General features: G+C 39.9%; 1 protein-coding gene across 27 annotated transcripts in view; it reads left to right on the top strand.

Annotated features, from left to right (window-relative positions):
- The window catches only part of DLG2 (discs large MAGUK scaffold protein 2), a 1874701-nt gene that overhangs the window by 1799396 nt on the left and 54171 nt on the right, over window positions 1–21134 (top strand). For all 27 annotated transcript variants that reach the window (XM_033121658.1, XM_033121661.1, XM_033121660.1 and 24 more), the window contains 2 exons: window positions 6180–6356; window positions 14854–14929. In XM_033121658.1, coding sequence (XP_032977549.1) covers window positions 6180–6356; window positions 14854–14929 — 253 coding nt within the window. The remainder of the gene's footprint in view (window positions 1–6179; window positions 6357–14853; window positions 14930–21134) is intronic.

The raw sequence follows: 21134 nt of genomic DNA, 5'->3' as shown, positions 1-21134 counted from the left end.
AGCCAAAACAAGTTCACAGCACAGGGGGGAGGAGTAACTTGCTGGTTCATTGGTTCCTTTATAAACGCACTGGCAAAGGTTCTATGCAGAGGCTGGACCTGGGAACCTCTGACCTTCAGGAACTTCTGATCCAGCAGAAGAGAGGAGACATGTTCCCGTTCAAGACGGGCTGTTGTGGGCTTCCCATGAGAGGAACAAGCAGACTGCTTTGCAGCTTAAGAGAAAGAAAAGGCTGTTTGTTTTGTGCCTCAGTTTCCTTATCTGAAAATGGGGACAGTGATATTTCTCTCACAGGGTTTTGTGCAAATTGGATGAAATATAAATGTAAGAAATTAAAGCCTTAAGTTTTTTCTCTGCAAAGTAAAAATAATCATACCTGTTTCTGTAGCTATTTGAGGGGATTCAGTAAGGTCGCATTATGTAAAGGAAAGGCACTTTGCGCATGGCCTGGCCGATAGCAGGTACTTGGTAGGTTGCTGTTATTGTTGCTGAGTCGTTTTCATTCCAAAGAGTATTTGACAGAAACGTCAAAGGGGTGGACTTTGCCTCCTACCTGCCCTCTGTTAAGTCATCTGTTGCTTGTCCTCTGTTATTAGTTTTCTATTGCTGCTATGACAAAGTACCTTCCTCCATCCCCAAATGTGGCAGTGACAGTGGAGTGCTGCTCACATGACATCTCTCTGACCTAGTCTTCTACCTTCTCTTCCAAGGATAAGGACTCCTGTGATTAGATCGGCCTCACCCAGATAACCCGGATAATCTCCCCATCTCAAAACCCTTAACCCCAGTCACATCTGCAAATCCTGTCGGCCATATAAACTAACATATTCATCGGCTCTGGGGAATAAGGTGTGGACATCTTTGGGGGGAACGGGGAAGGGGATTATTCTGCCTACCATATCCTCCATAACCATGAGACACATCAAGTAATGTTTCCTTTTCTTCGTGGCTCTGTCCCTGGGAGTTCTCTGCACCCTCAGCATGCCCTTATAAATCGATCCTTTGACCTTTGACCAACATGGAGAACGCCCCTATTATTATGGTCCAGGATTATCAAGTATTCCTGTTTTGGGTTGGAGAGGGTTGCTTGCAAAACAACACATGAGCTGGTGTAGCAGGAAGTTCACAGGCCTCGCAGAGGCAGACAGCTTTTGAGTTGAGTCCTGCTGCACCACTTGATAGCTGGTGTGACTCTGGACATGTCGCTTGAATTATCCAAGTCTGTATTCTCTCCTCTGCAATACAGGACTAATATATGCATTGCAGGGCAGTTGTGAGAACTGAATACGCACCTGGTAAACGACTCATGCCTCTCTCCTGGAGTCTACTCCATGGTGTCATTCATTATAAGTGACATTCATCATCAAATCATGAAATCCTCGGTCACGAGGTCTAAGTACAATATTCCCAATCAGGGAATCCATGCTGGGCTTTTGAGTCAGACACATCTACCTATATTTGAATCCTGGTTCTGCCACTTACTAACTTTTTATCATTTCAGCTCTTTGAGTCTCATTTCCTTCATGAGATCAAAAATGCACACATGGCAGGACTGTTATCAGAAATAATAACAGTGAAATTCATTCAGTGTTAGTTTTGGGGCACTTTACATGCATCATCCCATTGTTGTATGGCCATAACAGTCTTTTGAATTAATGTCATCATTATCGGCATTTCGTAGATGACGGAGTGGTCGTCTGCGGTCAACAGGCCACCTAAGAGGTTCAGTAACATACCTGGAATTCACAGCGAGGAATGGCAGAGTTGGGACTTAAACCCAGGTTTCTTCTCTTTCCGAAGCTTGGCATATAACCCATATGCAGTCTTCCTACCCAGTAAATTGAGAGAGACAAGGAATATAGAGTCTTTACCACATTGTGGGCACTTAATAAGCCCAATTTCAATCAGGTGCCCAAGTATCTCACAGCCTTGTTGCCCAGCTGGGAGGATGAGCTGCTTCACTCTGCCCTTACCAGACTTCCCTGTTTGGCCTCGGGCCACCACCCACTGAAATGCAGGAGGGGCAGGATGAGTGGGAGACCAATTATTCATGTCTAATTCCATTTGTCTAATGGACTTGTTAAAAGCACCCTGGGTGGAAAGTGTGAATCTTAATGGCATTTTGTAAAAGTTGCTGTGATGAATTAGCACATAAACAAATTAAAAACAGTTTATCACTTTTTAAATTCGGTGATGGGTCACTGTAGCATTTTTCCCAGATGTGAGGATCCATTAATATCCAAAGGAGCCAGAAGCTGCTCAAATGTGTCAATGCTTGTTTTGGGGGACCTGGCAAGTCTGAATCGGTGTAATCCTAGAGGGGAAGGTTGTCCAAGAGCAATAACACTCGTGGAAAGCACCTGTCACTGAGTCCCTTCCTCGAAGACACTGACGGTTGAAGGCAAAAGTGGGAAACCTCCCCTCATTGATTCTTGGGACTCGAATGGAGCACAGGAGAATGAATATTTGACCTGGTGGGGACCTCTGGGAACAGTCTCAACTCCCCATTCCCTTATGAGGCATGATCAAAAACTACAATGAATGTTTAAATTTTAAAAATTTATTACAGTAAAAGACACATTGCCATCAATTCCCCTCAAAATACTCCCCCTCACTTCGAACACACTTATCCCATCGTTCTTGCCACTTTCTGAAGTAGTTCTGGAAGTCCTCTTTCCTGAGTGTCTTTAGTTGCGTTGTCATGGCTGCCTCGATGTCCTGAATGGATTCAAAATGTTTTCCTTTCATAGTCATTTTGACTTTGAGGAAGAGCCAGAAGTCGCACAGTGTCATATCCGGTGAATAAGGTGGATGAATAATGTTTTTATTCGACAGAAATTGCCATACCAGAAGCGATGTGTGACACGGAGCGTTGTCATGATGGAAACTGCCCATTTCTCAGGCCGTTTTCTACGCACATTGTTTCTTAAATGCTCATAAAGACTCATGAAAGAGGACTTCCAGAACTGCTTCAGAAAGTGGCAAGAACTATGGGATAAGTGTGTTCGAAGTGAGGGGGAGTATTTTGAGGGGAATTAATGGCAATGTGTCTTTTACTGTAATAAATTTTAAAAATTTAAACATTCACTGTATTTTTTTGATCACACGTCGTGCATATGGGGATGTTGAGGCTTGAGAGAAGCAGGGCTTTCGAAGACCACCTGAAACATTTCCACAGACCTGTATTGAGGATCTACTTAGTGCCCAGTGCTATAGTGAGTCCTGAGGATAGAGAGGTGTTTTAGATGTCTGTATACACAGTCCACAGGGTAGCTATACTAAGTGGGACATTTGGGACCCAGGTGCCCTGCTTCAAAGCCCAGTACATTTTTCAGAATAATAATTATAGTAGTAATAATAGCTAACCTTTATTGAGCACTTGCTAGTGCCAGGCTGGTGTTGCAATACTTGACGTATTTTATTTACTCCTCATCAAAACTCTTTGAAGTAGCTGCTGTTATTATTATGCCAATTTTATGGTTAAGAAAACTTGAAGCCCAGAGAGGTTAGGTAACTTGTTCAAGGTCACCCAGTTAAACAGTTTCAGACCCAGGCAGGCTGACCCTAGAGCCTACCTTCTTGGCTACCACCTGCCAGGTTTCCTGATGGCTTTTCTACCTCCACTCCCCACACTTTACATCCAGAAGGAGGCTGGAGACAAACCAGAGGTTTAACTATTTTTAAGATAAGAAATTCTGGGACAAGAACTAAAAGGTAAAGGAACTTTGTGGGGAAGAGGTGATCAGCTTTGAAGGCAGGATTACAAGTTGCTGGTGCTGCTAAATTGTGAGCACGGCCAGAAGGTAACAACCTGGGAAATGGAGCCTGATAATAAAATGGCCAAGAATGTGGATTTTGAAGTCACATAGGCCTTATTCTAGGTTCAGTCTCATACACTCTTTCCTGTGTACACGTGACCTGGGGCAGGTCCCTTGACTTCCTGAGTCTCTTTCCCTCATCTTCAAAACAGGACTACTAATATTTACATTTAGGGGGTTTTTATTGTGGGCTGATCAAGTAGGCACCCTTTTCTGGCACATTCCTGGACTCCCAGAAGACAAGCAAGTGTAAATGATATTGTCCATACAGCTTAGGCACCGTGAGCCATTCTTAATAGGAAATGGTGAGAACTTTCCCAAAATCTGAGTTCCCCGATGTCAGCCCCTAAGGGCCACCCTTGCAAGCAGGCCTTTTTAAGGATAGCAGCCTCACGACTGCTGTGTTAACTACTGTGTGCACAGAGTAGAATTTGTAGAAAGAATTTTATGAGTATACACTCAAAAGGGAAAGGGGCAATAATAATTACAGCAGCTCATCCTTCCTGATTGTCACTATGTGCCCGGCGCTGCTGTGCAGGCTTCACATGTATTGCTTTATGGAACACTTCATCCATACAACAATTCCTTGATGGAGGGACTGGTACATCGTTGTTGTTATCATCACCAAGTAGCTTGCCTGGGTGACCAGCTATATGACTAGTGAGAAGCCGTCGGCAGGTCGTGTCCCTAACAGTGCGGCCCCAGAGTCTGTCTTCTTTACTACTATAGTCCAGTCCGCTACAGTGCACCTACCAGGACCTGGGTGCTTCGTATGTAGTATTTTATTAATGCTCACAGCAGCCGCATGGGAATATAGTTAGTGGACTAATGTTTCATTAAAAACCTTTGGCTCAGGAATGTTAGCTAATTTACACGTATGTCACATCACCCAGCCAGAGATGTGGCAGCATCAGCAGTGGGTCTCTGCCCTTTCTCAGCCCCCTTTTCCTGGCTGGGGCTTTGCTGAAGCCTTTGGGAGGGAACGTGCTGATGGTCAAGGTATAAATGAGTCGTTCTGGGAGCTGGTGCTGAGAAACTCCCCCCATATTCTATCACTTGGAAACAGAGTTAATGAAAGAAGGGGTTGCGTTGCAAAATAATTCAACTTCTGCAGTATTTGAGATCTCTAGATGCTGTCTTCAGCGCTTTTTGGTTGCCATGACAGCAGATGTGACATTTCTTTCATTATTAAAAAAAAAAAAAAAGGAAAAGAACTACACTTGGTCCACAGTGATATTAGAAAAATCTGTTTCCCAGATCTAGCTAGTTTTTCTTGCCTAGTGATTGATTACACTCTAGAGGAATCCTTAGAATGGAATCAAAGGGGAATAAACAGGGAAGTGGCAAAATCTGCTTCTCCAGAGAAATTGTATGCTGTGTGTGTGGTGGTGGTTTGTAAGAACGGGGGATACAGGAGGAGGTGGGCGACACAGGACTTGAGACCAAACTGTCAGCTCCTTAAGGCAGCAGTTGGTTACTAAGGTCTCGGTCATTGTTTTAATTCTGCTTCAAACTCCCTCACCCCACCAATCATACATATTATAGTGTGTTGGGTTTTGCAAAGGCTCAGCAAATGCTCTTTAGTGGGGCAAACATGATACATACAGCAAGAATTACAATTCAGAGTGATAAATGCCACGATGAGATAGGCAAAAAAATTTGTCTTGTTCACATGATTTTGATCTATATTCACATACATACACACACATAAACATAGGTGTATCTATTTTCTTGATTGCATTTTGAGCATTTATTCATGTCATTATATCAACCTCTGCAACCATCCAATTTCAGTGATGGTCCAATATGCCAGTAAGTGGAAGGATCACAGATCCTTGTGAGTGGACATTTAAGCTGTCACCATTTTTCCCTGTTATAAAAGAAAGAGTTCTACAGACTGACACATCTGAGATGATTTGTTCATGACACAAATGCTTCATTCAGAAAGACGCCTATGCTTCTTTTCATTATTTCCTTTGTGTGTGTGTGTGTGTGTGTGTGTGTGTGTGTGTAACTTAAAAATTTTGATCGTAGTGGGAGGGGGGAAAAATCTCACTTAGGTACTAAACTGCCTTTACCATCTCCTATTATCACCTTGTCACAAACAATGGTCTTCAAGAAAAGTACCCTGGTTTTAGGAATCTAGAGGCTCCCCCTGCAACTTCCAAGGACAAGCAAAAACTAACCTCAATGTGTGACCAAAGCAGTAGGAATGTGGACTGAAATTTGGGTGTTAGTCCGGGGAGTTGACATCAAACGAATGATGGGTTCTCAGGGCACGAGTGAATTATCAAAACTGCGAATCCTACGTTTGTGCTGCCAGAGATTCCTCACAACGTCCTCTCTTGTCATTTCCTCCAGAGCCATGTTTGACTATGACAAGAGCAAGGACAGTGGGCTGCCGAGTCAAGGACTTAGTTTTAAATACGGAGACATTCTCCATGTCATCAACGCCTCTGATGACGAGTGGTGGCAAGCCAGGAGAGTCACCCTCGAGGGAGACAGTGAGGAGATGGGCGTCATCCCCAGCAAACGGCGGTAAGGATGCTTTTTCTATCTCAGAGTGTTTGCTTTTCAGTGATCCCAGCAGTGTCGATGAGGGAGGATGAAGATGTGGCAAACTGTTGACAAAATGTCTATCTGAGTGGGCTAGTCAGCCTGCAGGAAAATTGTCAGTGGTGGCAGGCAACACAAATTAAATATTCTCTTCACTTTAGGGTTTTACCAAAAGTGGTGTCTGTGATAAGACATAAAGGCAGAGGATCTGCTTACACTGCCTTCCTAAAACTTTTACTAGCATTCCATGTTCACGATTATGGTTATCAGCTTGTACACTGACTTACAAACTCAAGGGCTTACTCCAGAGGTTCAAAATATACCAGACAATTTTTTAGAAAGGCCAGGTAAAAGCCAAATAAAGAATTTTACAGAAGGGTGAAGTAAAAGCCAAATAAAGACTATGTACTCAGCTAAAGTCCTAGGTATATCTATTACTTCCAAATACTAATGGAAAACACTGAAAACCTCCATTCCAAGTTCAAATGTCTGGGATACGAGCTGTCAAAGATCTGGTGAGGTTGAAAGCCTGGGTTCACAACTATTTTTCACTCTTTTCGTTGCTCCAGTTGCCCGCCCCATAATTCCCCACTTCCACTCAGACAATTCAGTTCCATATGTTTCCTTAGTCAGGAGTATTATGTTCCTTCTCGTCTAAGCATTTCCTCAAATCAGCTTTTGAAAGACAGGAATATACTTCAGAACAGTCAATTCCTTCATCTGTCCCAGCAGCTTCTACTCATCACCACCAGAAAGGAACTTTCCTTCCCAGCAGTGTCCTTTTGGCACTAAGATATTGTCTAAGAAACAAATATTCTGCACCCCAGAAAAGAGATGTGGTATGAAATTGAAGTCAGGAATAATACTTTTTCCAAGCAGTCGCCAAGGTTTTTCAAGCTTCAGGTTTCTCCAAGAGCTCTCCTCACATGCAAACACCCCAAATAAAACCTTTGTGTAAAAAAAAAAAAAAAAAAAAAAAAAAAAAAACCCTCAGGGAAGCTGAGTATTCGCATGCTGCCATACACAAAGTGATCCAGTGACTGAGTATAAACCATATGGAAAGATATCAATTATACCCCAGAAGAACTGTGGGACACTTGCACCCCAGAGAAGGCTGGTCACCCATCTTTCTCTGCCTGTGGCCACACAGCCTGGGAGGAATGTGGGGGGAGAGCAGCAGGCCAACTGACTGTTCCAGAGCTGCTCCCTCACCTTTAGTAGGGAGGAGTTGCAGAGAAGCAACTAAAACTCCAGGGAACTCCTCACTTCCCACGCCCTTGCCTCCGACCCTCCCACCAGCACACACTTCTCTGGGTCTCTTTAAACCTCTGGGCTCCTGGATAATTGCCTGACATTGCTTTGAGAAGACATTCTGCATTTGCTTCATGGCTTATAGTGTTTTCTGAAAGATGATGTATTCAAAGCAGTTTCTCTCAGTTCTGGTTTATATTCTGTGTTTCTCCTTTTCCATTTACATAAAAAAAAAATGTCAAGGCATCATGCGTTTTGGTTTGCTTTGATTTAATTAAATCAGAGCTGTTGGAGGGAGACTGTTCTGTAGAAAACAGGAGCCATCTTGTTGAATATGGCCCCAAGGGTAGAGGAGGGAAAGCTATGTGGGCATAGATTCAGCTCACTTTCAAGAAATTCTTTTGCAAGTCAGAGCTGCCTAGAAATGGTATGGATTACCTGGGAAGATAGTGAACTGAGACAATGGTTTTTGCACGAAGGGAATATTATGAAAACTTAGATATGCCCATTTCCCCCCAACCCCTCCCCCATTCCTTCCCATACTTAGATTCTAATTCAGTCCATCCATGCGGGTCCTGTAAATTCGTATTTTTTTTGTAAGTTCCCCCAGGTGATTCTGATAATGGAAGACCCAATGTAAATTATAACAGGGATTCAAGTTTTGGATGGGCGAGTTGAACTATGTGATTTTTCAGACCTTTTCCAACTCTGAAATTCGATGATTCTAACCAATTTTGTCCACAGCCCTTCATTTGTTCAATTAAACATCATTTTTCACCTCAAGGAACATTCTCAGTGCTGTTCTGTTCCTCTTCAGGTAATTTTCCACCTGCTGGTGGTCATTCTTAAGTTGACTCTCCCATTTTGGATGAAAACCATTTTAACAACCATGCTACAGCTGGAAAAGAAGTTTGTCTAGAGAGTCTAATATTGATATTTATTTGTATCTCATGAAGGGTATAATAGTTCCTCCTCCGTGTGTATGTGCACACACGTGCATGCATGTGTGTGTTTATGGCTGTAAATGAATTTCTGTCAAATTTTCTCCTTAGGGTTTTAATTTTTTCCAAAAATGTAAAATTACTGTTTCGCATGTTTATAACAGTAATACATTTCATTGTAGAAAAGTGAAAGAATTTAGAAAAGTATAAAGAAAAAATAAAAATCATTTAAAATAGTATCCCACAGAGTTTTTGTGCACTTACTTTAATGCAATTTAAAATCTGTCATGAACCTGTCCTGGGTTCCTCTCTAATACTTTACTGCTAAATGAGGTACCCTCATTTCACCCTACATTCAGCATCTTAAAACTATATCTCAGAATAAACGGTAGCTGGTACAGATATGATTTAAGATTAGCCTAGGGTTATTTTTTCAATTCTTAATTCCTCTCTAGCCCCTTTTCTGAGTATAGTTGAGCTAGTAGAGCTGATCTGGAAAAAATGGATCACATCAGTGTGTAACTTGAACCCTTTACAAAAATGTTTCTTTGTTGTGATTTCATGTAATCATTCCAATGAAACCAAGATGCAAATTATTGCCTTCCCCCACCCTTCTTTGAAGATGGTGAATAAATTATATTTACCAGAACAGTTCTAGAACATGCTAGACACTGTTCTAAGCCCTTTATAATTAATGTATTTAAATCTCAATGACGCTAGCACAACCCTATAAGGGAAGTGATATTCTTATTCCTATATCATAAATCAGGAGGTTGCGGAATAGAGCAGTTAATTAATTTGCCTGAAAATGGCCAGCTAGTAAGTGGCAGAACTGGGGTTTGAATCCAGGCTGCAGAGCTAACGGATGCTTTTAATCCATATGCAATCCTACCTCCCAACGTTACAAAAATAAGACCTGACAAAATCTACTCCATCAGGCATTGCCTGAGCAGCATCTGCGTGCCAAGCTCTGTCATTGAGTCACAATCTGGAGCCCAACCTTTACGGGGCCAACACATAACTATGGCTCAGCTACGCTGGGACGAGCAATGAGAGCTATATTGTCAAGAAAAGCACTGGCCTGTTCTGCTCAGGCTGCATTAACAAAACACCACAGGTTGGGCAGCTTAAACAACAGACATTTATTTCTAAGTGTTCTGGGGAGCCCAGAGTCAAGGTGCTGGCTAATTCAGTTTCCCGTGAGGGCCCTCTTCCTGGTTAGCATATGGCCTTCTTGCTGTATCCTCACAGGGCTGAAAGAGAGATTGTTTTTCTTATGTCTCCTCTTATAAGAGCATTAATCCTATTCATGGGATTAATGGCCCCACCCTCCTGACCTAATTATCTCCCAAAGGCTCTACTTCCACAGGCCATCACACTGGGGATTAGGGCTTCAAGTGATAAATTTGGGGCACAAACATTCAGTCCATAGCAGGTATTAAGGGAAGCGAAAAGGTAGCAGCCAGAGGGATGAATTCCATCTGATGATAGCACTGACTATTTATTGTGTCAGGTGCTTTCAAATACGTGACTTCACTTAATCTTCACAATGGCCTCATAAAGAAACTGAAGGTCAGAGAAGTCAGGTCCAAGTCACTTGTCCAAGGATGCACAGCCATCCTGTCTCTCTGGTAGCAAGACCATATGGCTTTCCACTACACCGAGAGGACACTAGGGACCCTTGTATCAGAAACTGTGCTAAACTATTTTCTTGTATTATCTCATTTAACACTCACCATAATTTTTGAAATCTGTGTTAATATTCTAATTTTACCAGCATGAAACCTGAATCCTTAGACGTTGAATGATCTGCCCTAAGTCCCAAAGCTAGTAAGTGGTAGATGCAGAATTCAAACCCAGACTTTTGTGATTTGAAAACCTGGACTCAACACAGAAGCTCTGTTTTCTGAGACTACATAGTTTGTGAGTGGCCAAGCTAGAATTTGTTCCACAGTCTCTTAATCCAAGTGTCAGCTCTTGGATGACAGTTTACAGCTAGCATTGCATAAGGTTTTACTTACCTAGCCTTTGTAACAAGCCTGCGGCCAATAACTGTGGCATGTCAATTCTCCTTGCAACAGGGCCTTGTGGAGAACAGGCAAAGGATCAGCCAGCGCCAAATGGTGTTTCCACCATCCAGCGCTCCAAGCCTGATTTCATTATGTATTTGGCCAGACCCTGAAAATGCCAGATGGGAATTGGGTGAGCGGGCAGAGGGAGACAGTTGGGCTCATTAAAGCACGACCATTTGGTACTTTCTGGAGATGCTAGGTGTCAGAATGGATTGCTCAAATTTTGCCATCCAGTTTATATTTTCAGTATTTTGGTCAGTGACCAAACTAGGGCAAAGAAGATTATTTCTGCTTAAACAATCTAATTAATTGCTTGCCTCCTGAGTATGGGAGAAATACGGCAGTCCTTCTCATCACGATTCAGTCTTTCTATTACAGGTGGTCCACCATTTCCTTAGGTAAAGATCAATGGACCTTAATATCTATTTTTGCCAAAGGAGTCTTACTTAGTAAAATAATTAGAGAAGATGATGCTAAATTTACCAAGTGAAAAAGTCGTGAAATGGCAAACAACTTCTTATCAGAAACACTGATTGTTTGGGCAAGTTGCTTAAACTCTCTGAGCCTACTTTTCGCATCAAGGTCAAAAACTAGTAGCCTCCTTGAAGATTCGTTCATTCGTTCCTTCATTCATTCATTTCACAAAGATTCTTTAAGCATCTACTAGAAGCCCAGCTCCATCATAAGGCCTGGATCACTGGACAGATTATAGATAATATAGGTAACAAGGTGCTTAGCACAGCTTCCAACATTTTTTTGCATACTCAAATGATGGATATTTTCCTTTCTTTAGATGTTGAGCTTTTGGTGCTCAAAAGAATACAGCATTATTTAGAGCCCTATTCCCTAGTCCTAACTCTCGTTTCCACAATAAGCTATCCATTTACATCCCACCTGCACTAGGAGAGAGGACAGGGCCGAGGCAGATAAGGAAGAAAAGATAAACCATAACCACTGCTACCAAGGAGAGAGGTTTGCAGAGAACTCCAAGAGTCAATCAATGTGGGCCTCTGTGATGGGAAAACAAGACTATGGTGGGGTTTCAGTGAACATAGATAGACCACTGAGGAGAGAAATCAGTCCAGCGTTTGTGACGTAATGTTGCAAATAGGCATTTACTAGTTAACCTAAATTTCAGTGTTCAAAGCAAATTTATTCTGAATATTGAGGCCAGCCTGTTATGGTATGTTTTCACCTCAATGATTACGTGCTTGAATTTGTTTACGGTTTATTTAATTCAGGACATTTGGGATATGGGGATGCAACGGAGAGGGGTTGGTTATCATTGGCGAAAAACTCAGCCCAGACTTGTGAGGAACTGTATTGGCCTGAAAATGGTGTATGACCCATCCCAAATCTCTTGTTTTTTGAGTATGCGCATTGGATAAGGGAGGCATGGAAGGTTCTTGAATGCTGTTTCTCAAATGGAGTGGATATGGGCAGACACTAAAATTAGCTATTAGCAAATACACATTCAGGCCCTATTTCTACCACTTTCTAAATGGGCAAGCTTCAGGTCTCAATGTTCCCAGCCTTTAAACAGAGTTGATAATACCTATATCAGTTGGTTATTGTGGAGAGCCAATGAGATGATGTAAATATGAAGGAATTTTTCATTAATAATTATAATGTTAAAACTTCAGCCACCACTTATATTATCATCATCATTATTAATGAAACTTTCAACCCTAGTAGAAAGCAAACCTTTTCGACTTCTTTCATGAGGGAACCAAAACTATGCCACCTATACAGTAATTAAAAGTTGTTATTTACTTATTCTATTGTCTGTTTGAAGATTAATAATACACCATAGCAAATATTAGGTGTGTGTGCCTGTGTTTATGTGTCTGTCTGTTCAATCATCGGACATTCTTTGCAACCTTTTTAAGATCTAAGGGATAGACCACTAAAAATGGCCTAATAGGGACATTTCTTAAGAAATCTGAAAAGAATGCATTTAGGAACTGGTGGGGCTGGGAGGGTGGAATTACAGCGCTGTAGCCAAACAATTCTTAGAACAGAATACTAAGTTCAGCCTAATATTATGCATTTTTGGGGTCCATGTGAGTTCTACGGGTTTATGCAGAATTTATTTGCACAGCTTGATCAAATAACCATGTATTCTCTGTAATCTGCAATCATTTTGGCAATATCTATCGAACTAGTGTTTCCATAATTAGCCTGGTTAATGCAAAGAAGCCAAGATAAAGTCAGGTCTATAAGAGCAGTTTTAGAAAAATCCAAAGGGATGAATATGAATTAACATTTGCACTTCGATTAAAACTGAGAAAAGCTGAAGGAGCTTGGAGCAGGCATTTTCTCAGTGAGCATCTTTCTGCTTGGCAGCTTAGCTCATCCAGAGTCTTCCTTCCTCTCCTTCCAACTGTTGTATGTTGGGTACGAGTAGAAACTCTCTGTGGAACATATTGCTTTAATATCCAAGGTTAGGTGTGAGAATTTTTGTTCAGCTGTTTCCACTCAGATATTCTACTCTCACATTGAAATAAATATATTCTGAAACTCCATTCTGTAACTATAGAAACGCTGATTCTCGCTGTGTTTCAGCTGGAAACACAAAAGAGCTCTCAGTTAAAAAGGAGTATGTGGTTAATTATTCATCTATGAATAGCTTAGATTTCATAAACCATTACATTTTTGTAGATTTAGTATTTTTCCTCTCTCTTTTCTTCCACCATTTTTGAAATAATAGCTAGCCATATTTAAACAAAAAGTCATGTTAAAACAAAACAATGAATATTATTTTAGTTCAATAGTTATTTATTGAGGACTTGATATAACACGCTGTGGAGTATTATGTGGTCTTGCCCTCAAGGAACATACACCCTTGCTTATGCAATGCAAAATAAACAAGCACATGGAAGCAAGGGATAATACTGACACAGAGGAACAAATAGTTGCTATTGTGGTGTAGAGAAGGAAATGATCATGTCTCACTGGAGAGGCTCAAAAAAAAAAAAAAATCCGGGGATATTTAAATTTCTCTCCTTTCCTTTTTTCAACCCCAGCCTTCAAACAGGCACATGTCCTACCGATTTTATTTTAGTAATATTTCTAAAGCCCTTCTCTCTCCCCCACCTCTTTATCATTTCTCATCTTTGCTTGCCTGGATTATGACAACAGCTCCTAAATAGGCCTCCTGCTTCCAGCTGTCCCTTCCCTCCTTCCGTTTATCTTTCTCCTTCACCACAGCCATTTATTTAAAATGCTAATCTATTCTAGCACTTCCCTGTTTTATATCCTCTAATAATTCATGAGGATTTCCCCAAGGAAAACACCCAAGTCCGTAGTGTGAATGGATACCCTTTACAAGGAGGCCCTGCCACCTCTCCCACCTCACCTCCCCACCGTGTATATGTCCTGTACCAGAATCTTCCTCCAATATTTAGCTTGCTTATAACCCTCAAGGCGTGGTACATGGTTTTCCTCCTCTGAGGGAATTCTCCCAGAACTTTTCCTATTGGCAAGCTCTTTCTAATCCTTCAAGTCTCACATAAATGGGTACCTCTTTCAAGAAGCCCACCCCAATGCTTTCCACCCCTCTGTACCGTTCAGTGAGATCGATGCTATCGAAAGTTTTATTGTGCAGCAGTCTTTATTTATGTTCATTGCAGTCATGCTTTTCAAATGTTTTTTCTTTGTTCCCCAGCTCCTTGCTTGATGCAGGGTACGCACTCAATAAGTAAAGAAATCTTCAGAATGACAGGGAAAGGGCATTAGGGAAAAGGAAAATTTCAAGATTATCTATAACATGTTCGGTTTTGAGGTGAGGGTAGTAAATTCCTTAGTGTTCTTAGAGGGGAGGGAAGTAAAAGGAAACAAAAAGAAAAGGGGAGAAGAGATGAGGAAAGTTTACTTAGTCTCCATTTTAAGTGTTCATTTCTATGGGCGGTGATTTCTTGAAATAGATTTTGATTGATTGATTCGGGAGTTTAAATAACAAATATTGGTTTTTCTACCTCTTTGTTCCAAATACTGTGATTCTCAGTACATATAACACAGAAATAGCAAGGGATGTGTTAGCCACTTAAAGACATTATGCCAAGAGTTTTTACACTGAACAAAGGAACAGAAATATTTTAAAACACATTTTGTTGGAGCTGTATGACAAGAAGAAAAGGTGCTCTTCATTTAATGAGGAAAGGAGTCGTAAATGAATGGCCGTGTGAAAGAGTCTTTATTTTCAATTTTCTTTAGGGTGGAAAGAAAGGAACGTGCCCGGCTGAAGACAGTGAAGTTTAATGCAAAGCCCGGAGTGATTGATTCAAAAGGGGTAGGTACGAAATAATCAAAACAGTAAGTTCTCTCAGTTGCCTTGGATTTAACAATAATTAACATTTAGGCTTCCAGTAGCAAACAAATTTTGAAGCTACCAGACAGTAGAGCACTTTTATAAATGTAGTGCTATAAGTAATGATGTGATTTCCAGTGAAATAGATTTATGGTAAATATATAAAATCCTGGGGGTAAAGCTGCTCGCGGTCAGCAGAAATCATGTGTCGATGAAGGTGATATACTGACTCCAATGAAGAAGAAAAAATATAATTTAGGTGTTTTTATTTTTTAAATCTTTCCTCGTTTAAAGTAAATGTTCTAGAGGGATGGATTTCATAAAAGATACTTACTCATCATAAAATATGTCTAGTATGTAACACATTACGAAGCTAAGACAGTAGTCATGGCAATATACATATGGATCATCTAAGTGAATACATGGATTGTTGTGACAGACATAGGAAAGAAGAGAAGTAACAAATGAAATTTAATCACTAAAATTACAATATTTACTCATATGCACAGGTATCATTTTTAAGTAACAGCTATAATGAGACATAATTCACATACCATACAATTCACCAATTTAAGTATGCAATCCAAAGGTTTTTAGTATACGGAGAGTTATGCAACCATCACAATTAATTGTAGAATGTTCCATCACCCCATTAAGAAATCATCTAGCAGTCACTTCCTAAGTATTTCTCCCACTCCCACCCTATTCAGCCGTAGGCTACTACTAACCTAATTTGTCTCTATAGATTAGCCTTTTCTGGATATTTCATATAGATGGAATTATACACAATGTGGTAACTGCTTTTGTAACTGTTTCCTTCATTTTACATAATGTTCTCAAAGTGCATCTATGTTGTTGACATGTTTAAGTACTTTATTTCTGTCCAATGCCAAATAATGTTCCATTGTATGAATATACCTCATTTAATTTGTCTGTTCATCAATTGATGGACATCTGGAATGTTTCTACTTTCTGGCTATCATGGATAATGGTGTTATGAATATTCGTGTACGAATTTTTGTGTGGACATATATTTTTTATTTCTATTGGGATATGCCTAGGAGTAGAATTGCTGGGTCATATAATAAGTCTATGTTTAACATTTGAGGAACTGCCAGACTGTTTCTCTAAGGTGGTTGTACCATTATACATTCCCACCATCAGTGTATGAGAGGTTCAATTTCTCCACATCTTCACCAATACTTGTTATTACATGTCTTGCTGCTTATAACCATACTGTTTTGTCTGAAGTGATATCTCATTGTGGTTTTGATCTTCACTTCTCTAATGGCTATTGGTGTTGACCATCTTTTCATGTGTTTATTGGCCATTTGTATATCTTCTTCGGAGAAATGTCTATTCAGATTCTTTGCCCATTTTTAAATTGGATTCTTTTGTTGTTGAGTTGTAGAAGTTCTTTATATATGCTGAATATTAATCTCTTATCAAATATGTGCTTTGCAAATATTTTCTCCCATTCTGTGAGTTGTCTCTTTACTCACTAGATAGTGTCCTTTGATGCACAAAATTTTTAATTTTGCCAATTTAATTTATGTATTTTTTTCTTTTGTTTCTTGTGTTTTGAGTGTCATATCTAAGAAACCACTGCTTAATCCAAAGTCATGAAGATTTATGTCCATATTTTCTTTTAAGAGTTTTATAATTTTAGCTCTTACATTAGGTGTTTGGTCACATTTTGAGTTAGTTTTTACATATAATATGAGGCAGGATTCCAATTTCATTCTTCTGCATGTGAGTTGTCTTCTTAGTCTCATTTTGGGATTGTTCATTGCAAGTGTATAGAAATATAACTATTTTTGTATATCAATCTTATAGCTACGTTTCTACACCCATTTATTAGTTCCAATAGTTTTTTTGTTTTTTTGTTTTTTGTAGATTTCTCAGGATTTTTAATATGCAAGATAATGTCATATGTTAAAAGAGTTTTAACTTCTTTCTGTTCAGTCTGGATGACTTTTATTTCTTTGTCACGCCTAACTGCCCTGGCTAGAACCTCCAGTATGATTTTAGATAGAAGTGGCAAGAGCAGCCATCCTTGTCTTGTTCCTGACCTTAAGGGGAAAGCTTTCACCATTAAGTATGACGTTAGCTGTGGGTTGTACAGCTTTTTACATCTATTTTTAAGTGATAGTACTAGTATCTTATTGCTATACTGTAAAATACCTTTCCTCCCCTCTCTCTTCTTATTCTCTTTCTGTTCCTCTCCTTTCCTTTATTTTTCTGTCCTAACAATTCTGTGTCGTCAGCAATAAACAAAACCACAAGTTATGGTCAAGATGTCACCGTGAAAAACAAGAAGAAAAGCTATCACTTCTCAGGACTTCTGAGCCCCAAACTACAACACTACCCTTTGTATTTTTAAGCAGACGTGTCGTTGGGCAGCCTATTCATTGACATAATAATTTACTTTCCCCTAAAACATCCGGATGAAATTGGAATTTATTTAAATATAGGGTGTCACTCTAAAAAAAGTGAGGGTATATGCCATCATGCATGAAGTCCTTTTAACCAAATACTGCTTATCTATAAGGGAGTAGGATTTTTCAGTGATTCTTAGTGAAAATTTAAGGATAGATCTCCTGTTTGATTCATATATATATATATATATATAGTAGAATATGTATCAGACAGTTTTCGTTGAATACCTACCATGTGCCAAACACAGAGCTAGAACTTTTGAAAGATACACAATATAACATAGGCCCTTCTCCTCACAAGCTGACAACACTGAGGAAAGCACAGATGTTTTTTGATAAAGCCAAAACTTTTGTATTATACTTTTAATTATATTTTTGAATATTATTAGGTATGTGCCAATGCATAGAATATAAATTCTAGGACTCGAATGACTATTGAAGGAGAAGCAGTGATCATGTGGAAAGGGAAACCCTGGACTGAACTTGTGGAGGGTTAAGTAACGCAGGTACTGGTTTCGGTTCAAGACTAAGTCAGCACTGCTCTTTGGGCCTCATTAGCAAAATAATAGCTTTGAACTACACCAGGGATGTCCAACAAGTTTCATCTCCTACATAGACTAATGGATTGATGATAGTTTCTACTTGGCATATTGTGTTGAAAATCATTCTGAGGCCATATATGACCTCAGCAGGAAAAGAAAAAAGGTGCTATGTTCCATTAGTCACACCTCATACAATATTGGGAATTGTTTTCTATTTGAGATCCCTGGATTCAATAATTTTTAAGGTGTCTTCCAGTAATAATTCTCCATGTGCCTATGAATTAAGAAATAATGAACCAAAGTTTTCCAAATCCCCATGAGAACAATACATCAATGAGAAGGAGCTTGTCCGGAAGTAGAAAGCAAAGGACAGTTAAGAGAAAGTGCACTGAAGAAAAGCGAGACAAAGTGTGTAGCGAGCTGGGAAAGTTGTGTCAGGAGATCCCACTCACTTTGAGCCAAGGGCAAGGACTACAGAAATAAGGCATTGTTACAGGGGCTTCAGTCTCTGGGACCTTGGAGTAAAGTCAGCATAAAATAAGGAAGAAAGTTCTTTGGAACGATAAAGAGAATCGAGCATTTCAAATAACCTTATCGTTCACTGGGGTTTACAGAGCATTGTGAAATTTTGCTGAGTTCAGAGTTAAAGCCGTGGTTAGAGCCCTGGAATCACTGAGAATCAATTAGCGTGTGTGAAGCCGGCTGTGACAAGAGCTCTGAGAATTCCAGTTAGTGGGCATGGGATGACCAAAGAGCACTTCACAAAAGAACTTAGACTTTAATCAGTCTATCAGTGCTTGCGTTACTTTTCTTGAGCTATGCATTCATTAAGTTAAAAACAAAACAAAACATTAAATGCTGCAAAACACCAGGTACTGTGCTACGTGCTTTGTGGGACAGCAAAATAAATAAAAAGGCAAAGTTTCTCATCTCAAGGAGCTCACAAAGAGAAACACAGACAGGTCAGTAATGGCAATACAATATCATAGATGATCCCTATAAATTTAGAGAATTAACAATCTTCATTTTAAATATTAGGAGACAGAGACTCAGGAAAATTAGCTAATTTACCTAAGATCACACAGCTCGTAGGCCTAAGAGCTAGATTTAAATTCAGATCATTTTGACAGTAGAATATTTGTCCATTCCGTTTCTTCACACCGCACCTTATTCTGTTGGAGGTTAGAAGAAGGAGAGAGTTACTAGTTATGCCTTGGGTAAGAGAGAAGGCTTCAAAAGGAAGGTGTGATCTGAAGGAGTCTGTCATTCATAGGAAACAGCATGGACATGAAGGTGGAAACTGTGGGCATGTTGGAGGAAGGCCAAGCAGATTGGGGACATCAGATGGATGGTGTGGGTAGTGTAGTGGGGGTTGGAACCAGTGGGGCTGACAGGGATGGTCTGGACGGTCAGGAAGCTTATATAGAAAGCCTGTCTATGAGCTTGGAAGCTTACTGAATTCTGAGAGTACCCATGAGGAAATCGGAGGCTCTCTATTCGAAAGTGCCCGTTTGCTACAAATGAAATGCCCAGACTTTCTGTCCACTCTATGAGGCTTCACAAAGTCTGTGTATATACCTGCAAGGACAAGTGGACAATTGTGTCAGTAACCTAAAAAATTCCAGCCTTCCCAGACCCGTAAGGTCAAAGTGGTCATCTGTTGCGATGGGTCTCCTTAAGAAACATCTCAGTTCTCCAGATCTCACTGTAGCCAAGTTTTCCTGAGAATATCAGCTAAGTTCCTACTGAGTCTCCATTCAAACTAGCCTCTGGTGAAACCTTAACCACCCCCTTAATTTTCTTCTTCATTCCTCTAACTTTTTTCATCAATTTCCTAATCTGCCGTTCTGTTATTTATTGAGATGTTTAGGAAATTCTGTGATCTGAGATCTTCAGAATCAAGCTGTTGACCATTGAAAAATCAATGAGCATTGAGTGATTTATGCTAAATTTTGTTTTATTTTTTATTTAAAAATTTTATAATTTAACAAAGAGAAATATATGTTGGAAAGAGTATGAAAGAGCTGTCAATATCCTTACTAAATGTCAGCAATGTGCAAAATGTAAGTATCTTTTATATAGTAAATTCTAAAATAAGGTAGGCTATAAATAAATAACTAACCTATTTATCCACAGGCTGGTACAAAGCAAAGGTGATAGGTGATATTCAAAGTAATTAAAGTGTTCATTGTAAAAACACAGACAGCTTAGATATGTCTGTTAATCACCACAACAAAATTTGAAGGGAAATTATTTATTCCCTCTGTATAGATTTGAAGAATCTGCAGCTTAGAAAAATGAAGAAATCTGAACCCATGTCTGACTGATTCCAAAACCCATAATCTGTTTACTATAGCATGTTTTCTTCCTTTACTGAAACCATGTCACACTTGTGCTTTTCAAGACAAATGAAGTTAATTGAATTGGGTTTAGCTTTGTCAAGAACTAACTTGAGTGTAAACTTAAATCCTGAAAGGAGAAGGCTAGTTTCTTCGATGATGTATCTTTCTGGATGAGAACATTTCTGAAGTGAGTTTGGGCTATACATTTTCTCTATTGTGGTCTGCCAGAATAAACGAGGGGACAAGTCTTGGCAAACATGTTCATTCCATTATTGAATAAACCTTTATTAGATGTCAATACAAGGCAGTTTGCTAACAATGTGGACCAAGACAAGTACGTCGTGGTCACTTCCCTGAAGGAGGAGAGATTCCAAGGGAAACGATGAGTCCCCACAGATAGGACATGATTAACACCAAACAAGAGGGACTAGAAACTTGCTCTGAAGTTCAGAGGACAAGGAGACTCTAACATGGAAGCTGAGGGACTTTTGAACTGGGGGGCCTTGAAGGATTAGTAAAATTTGCAAGGGACAAGTGAAGGAGTAGGAATAGAATACAGGACACTTAGGAGATGAAACCTGGTTTACTTTCATGGCAAGCAACAGGTTCTGAAGGAGGATAAAAGGACGCAGAACTGGAAAATTCGACTCAAGTCAGTTCTGGAGTCTTACATTTCCCTGGAAACTTGTACTTTATAAAGTAGATGGTGAAGAATTTGAAGGGTTGTGACCAAACCAGACCTACTGATATCCTCTGGGCTTGCACTCTGAATATACCTGTACCATTGCCCAACTATCACTACCAGACCAAAGTCCAAACTCATTCATCTTTGTGCCCTTAGCACCTAGCATGGTGTCTACCAGAC

This window comes from Rhinolophus ferrumequinum, chromosome 11 (assembly GCF_004115265.2).
Source record: "Rhinolophus ferrumequinum isolate MPI-CBG mRhiFer1 chromosome 11, mRhiFer1_v1.p, whole genome shotgun sequence".
Classification (NCBI taxonomy): Eukaryota; Metazoa; Chordata; class Mammalia; order Chiroptera; family Rhinolophidae; genus Rhinolophus; species Rhinolophus ferrumequinum.
Note: the sequence above shows the minus strand (reverse complement) of the source record. Positions and strands in the feature narration are given on the sequence as shown.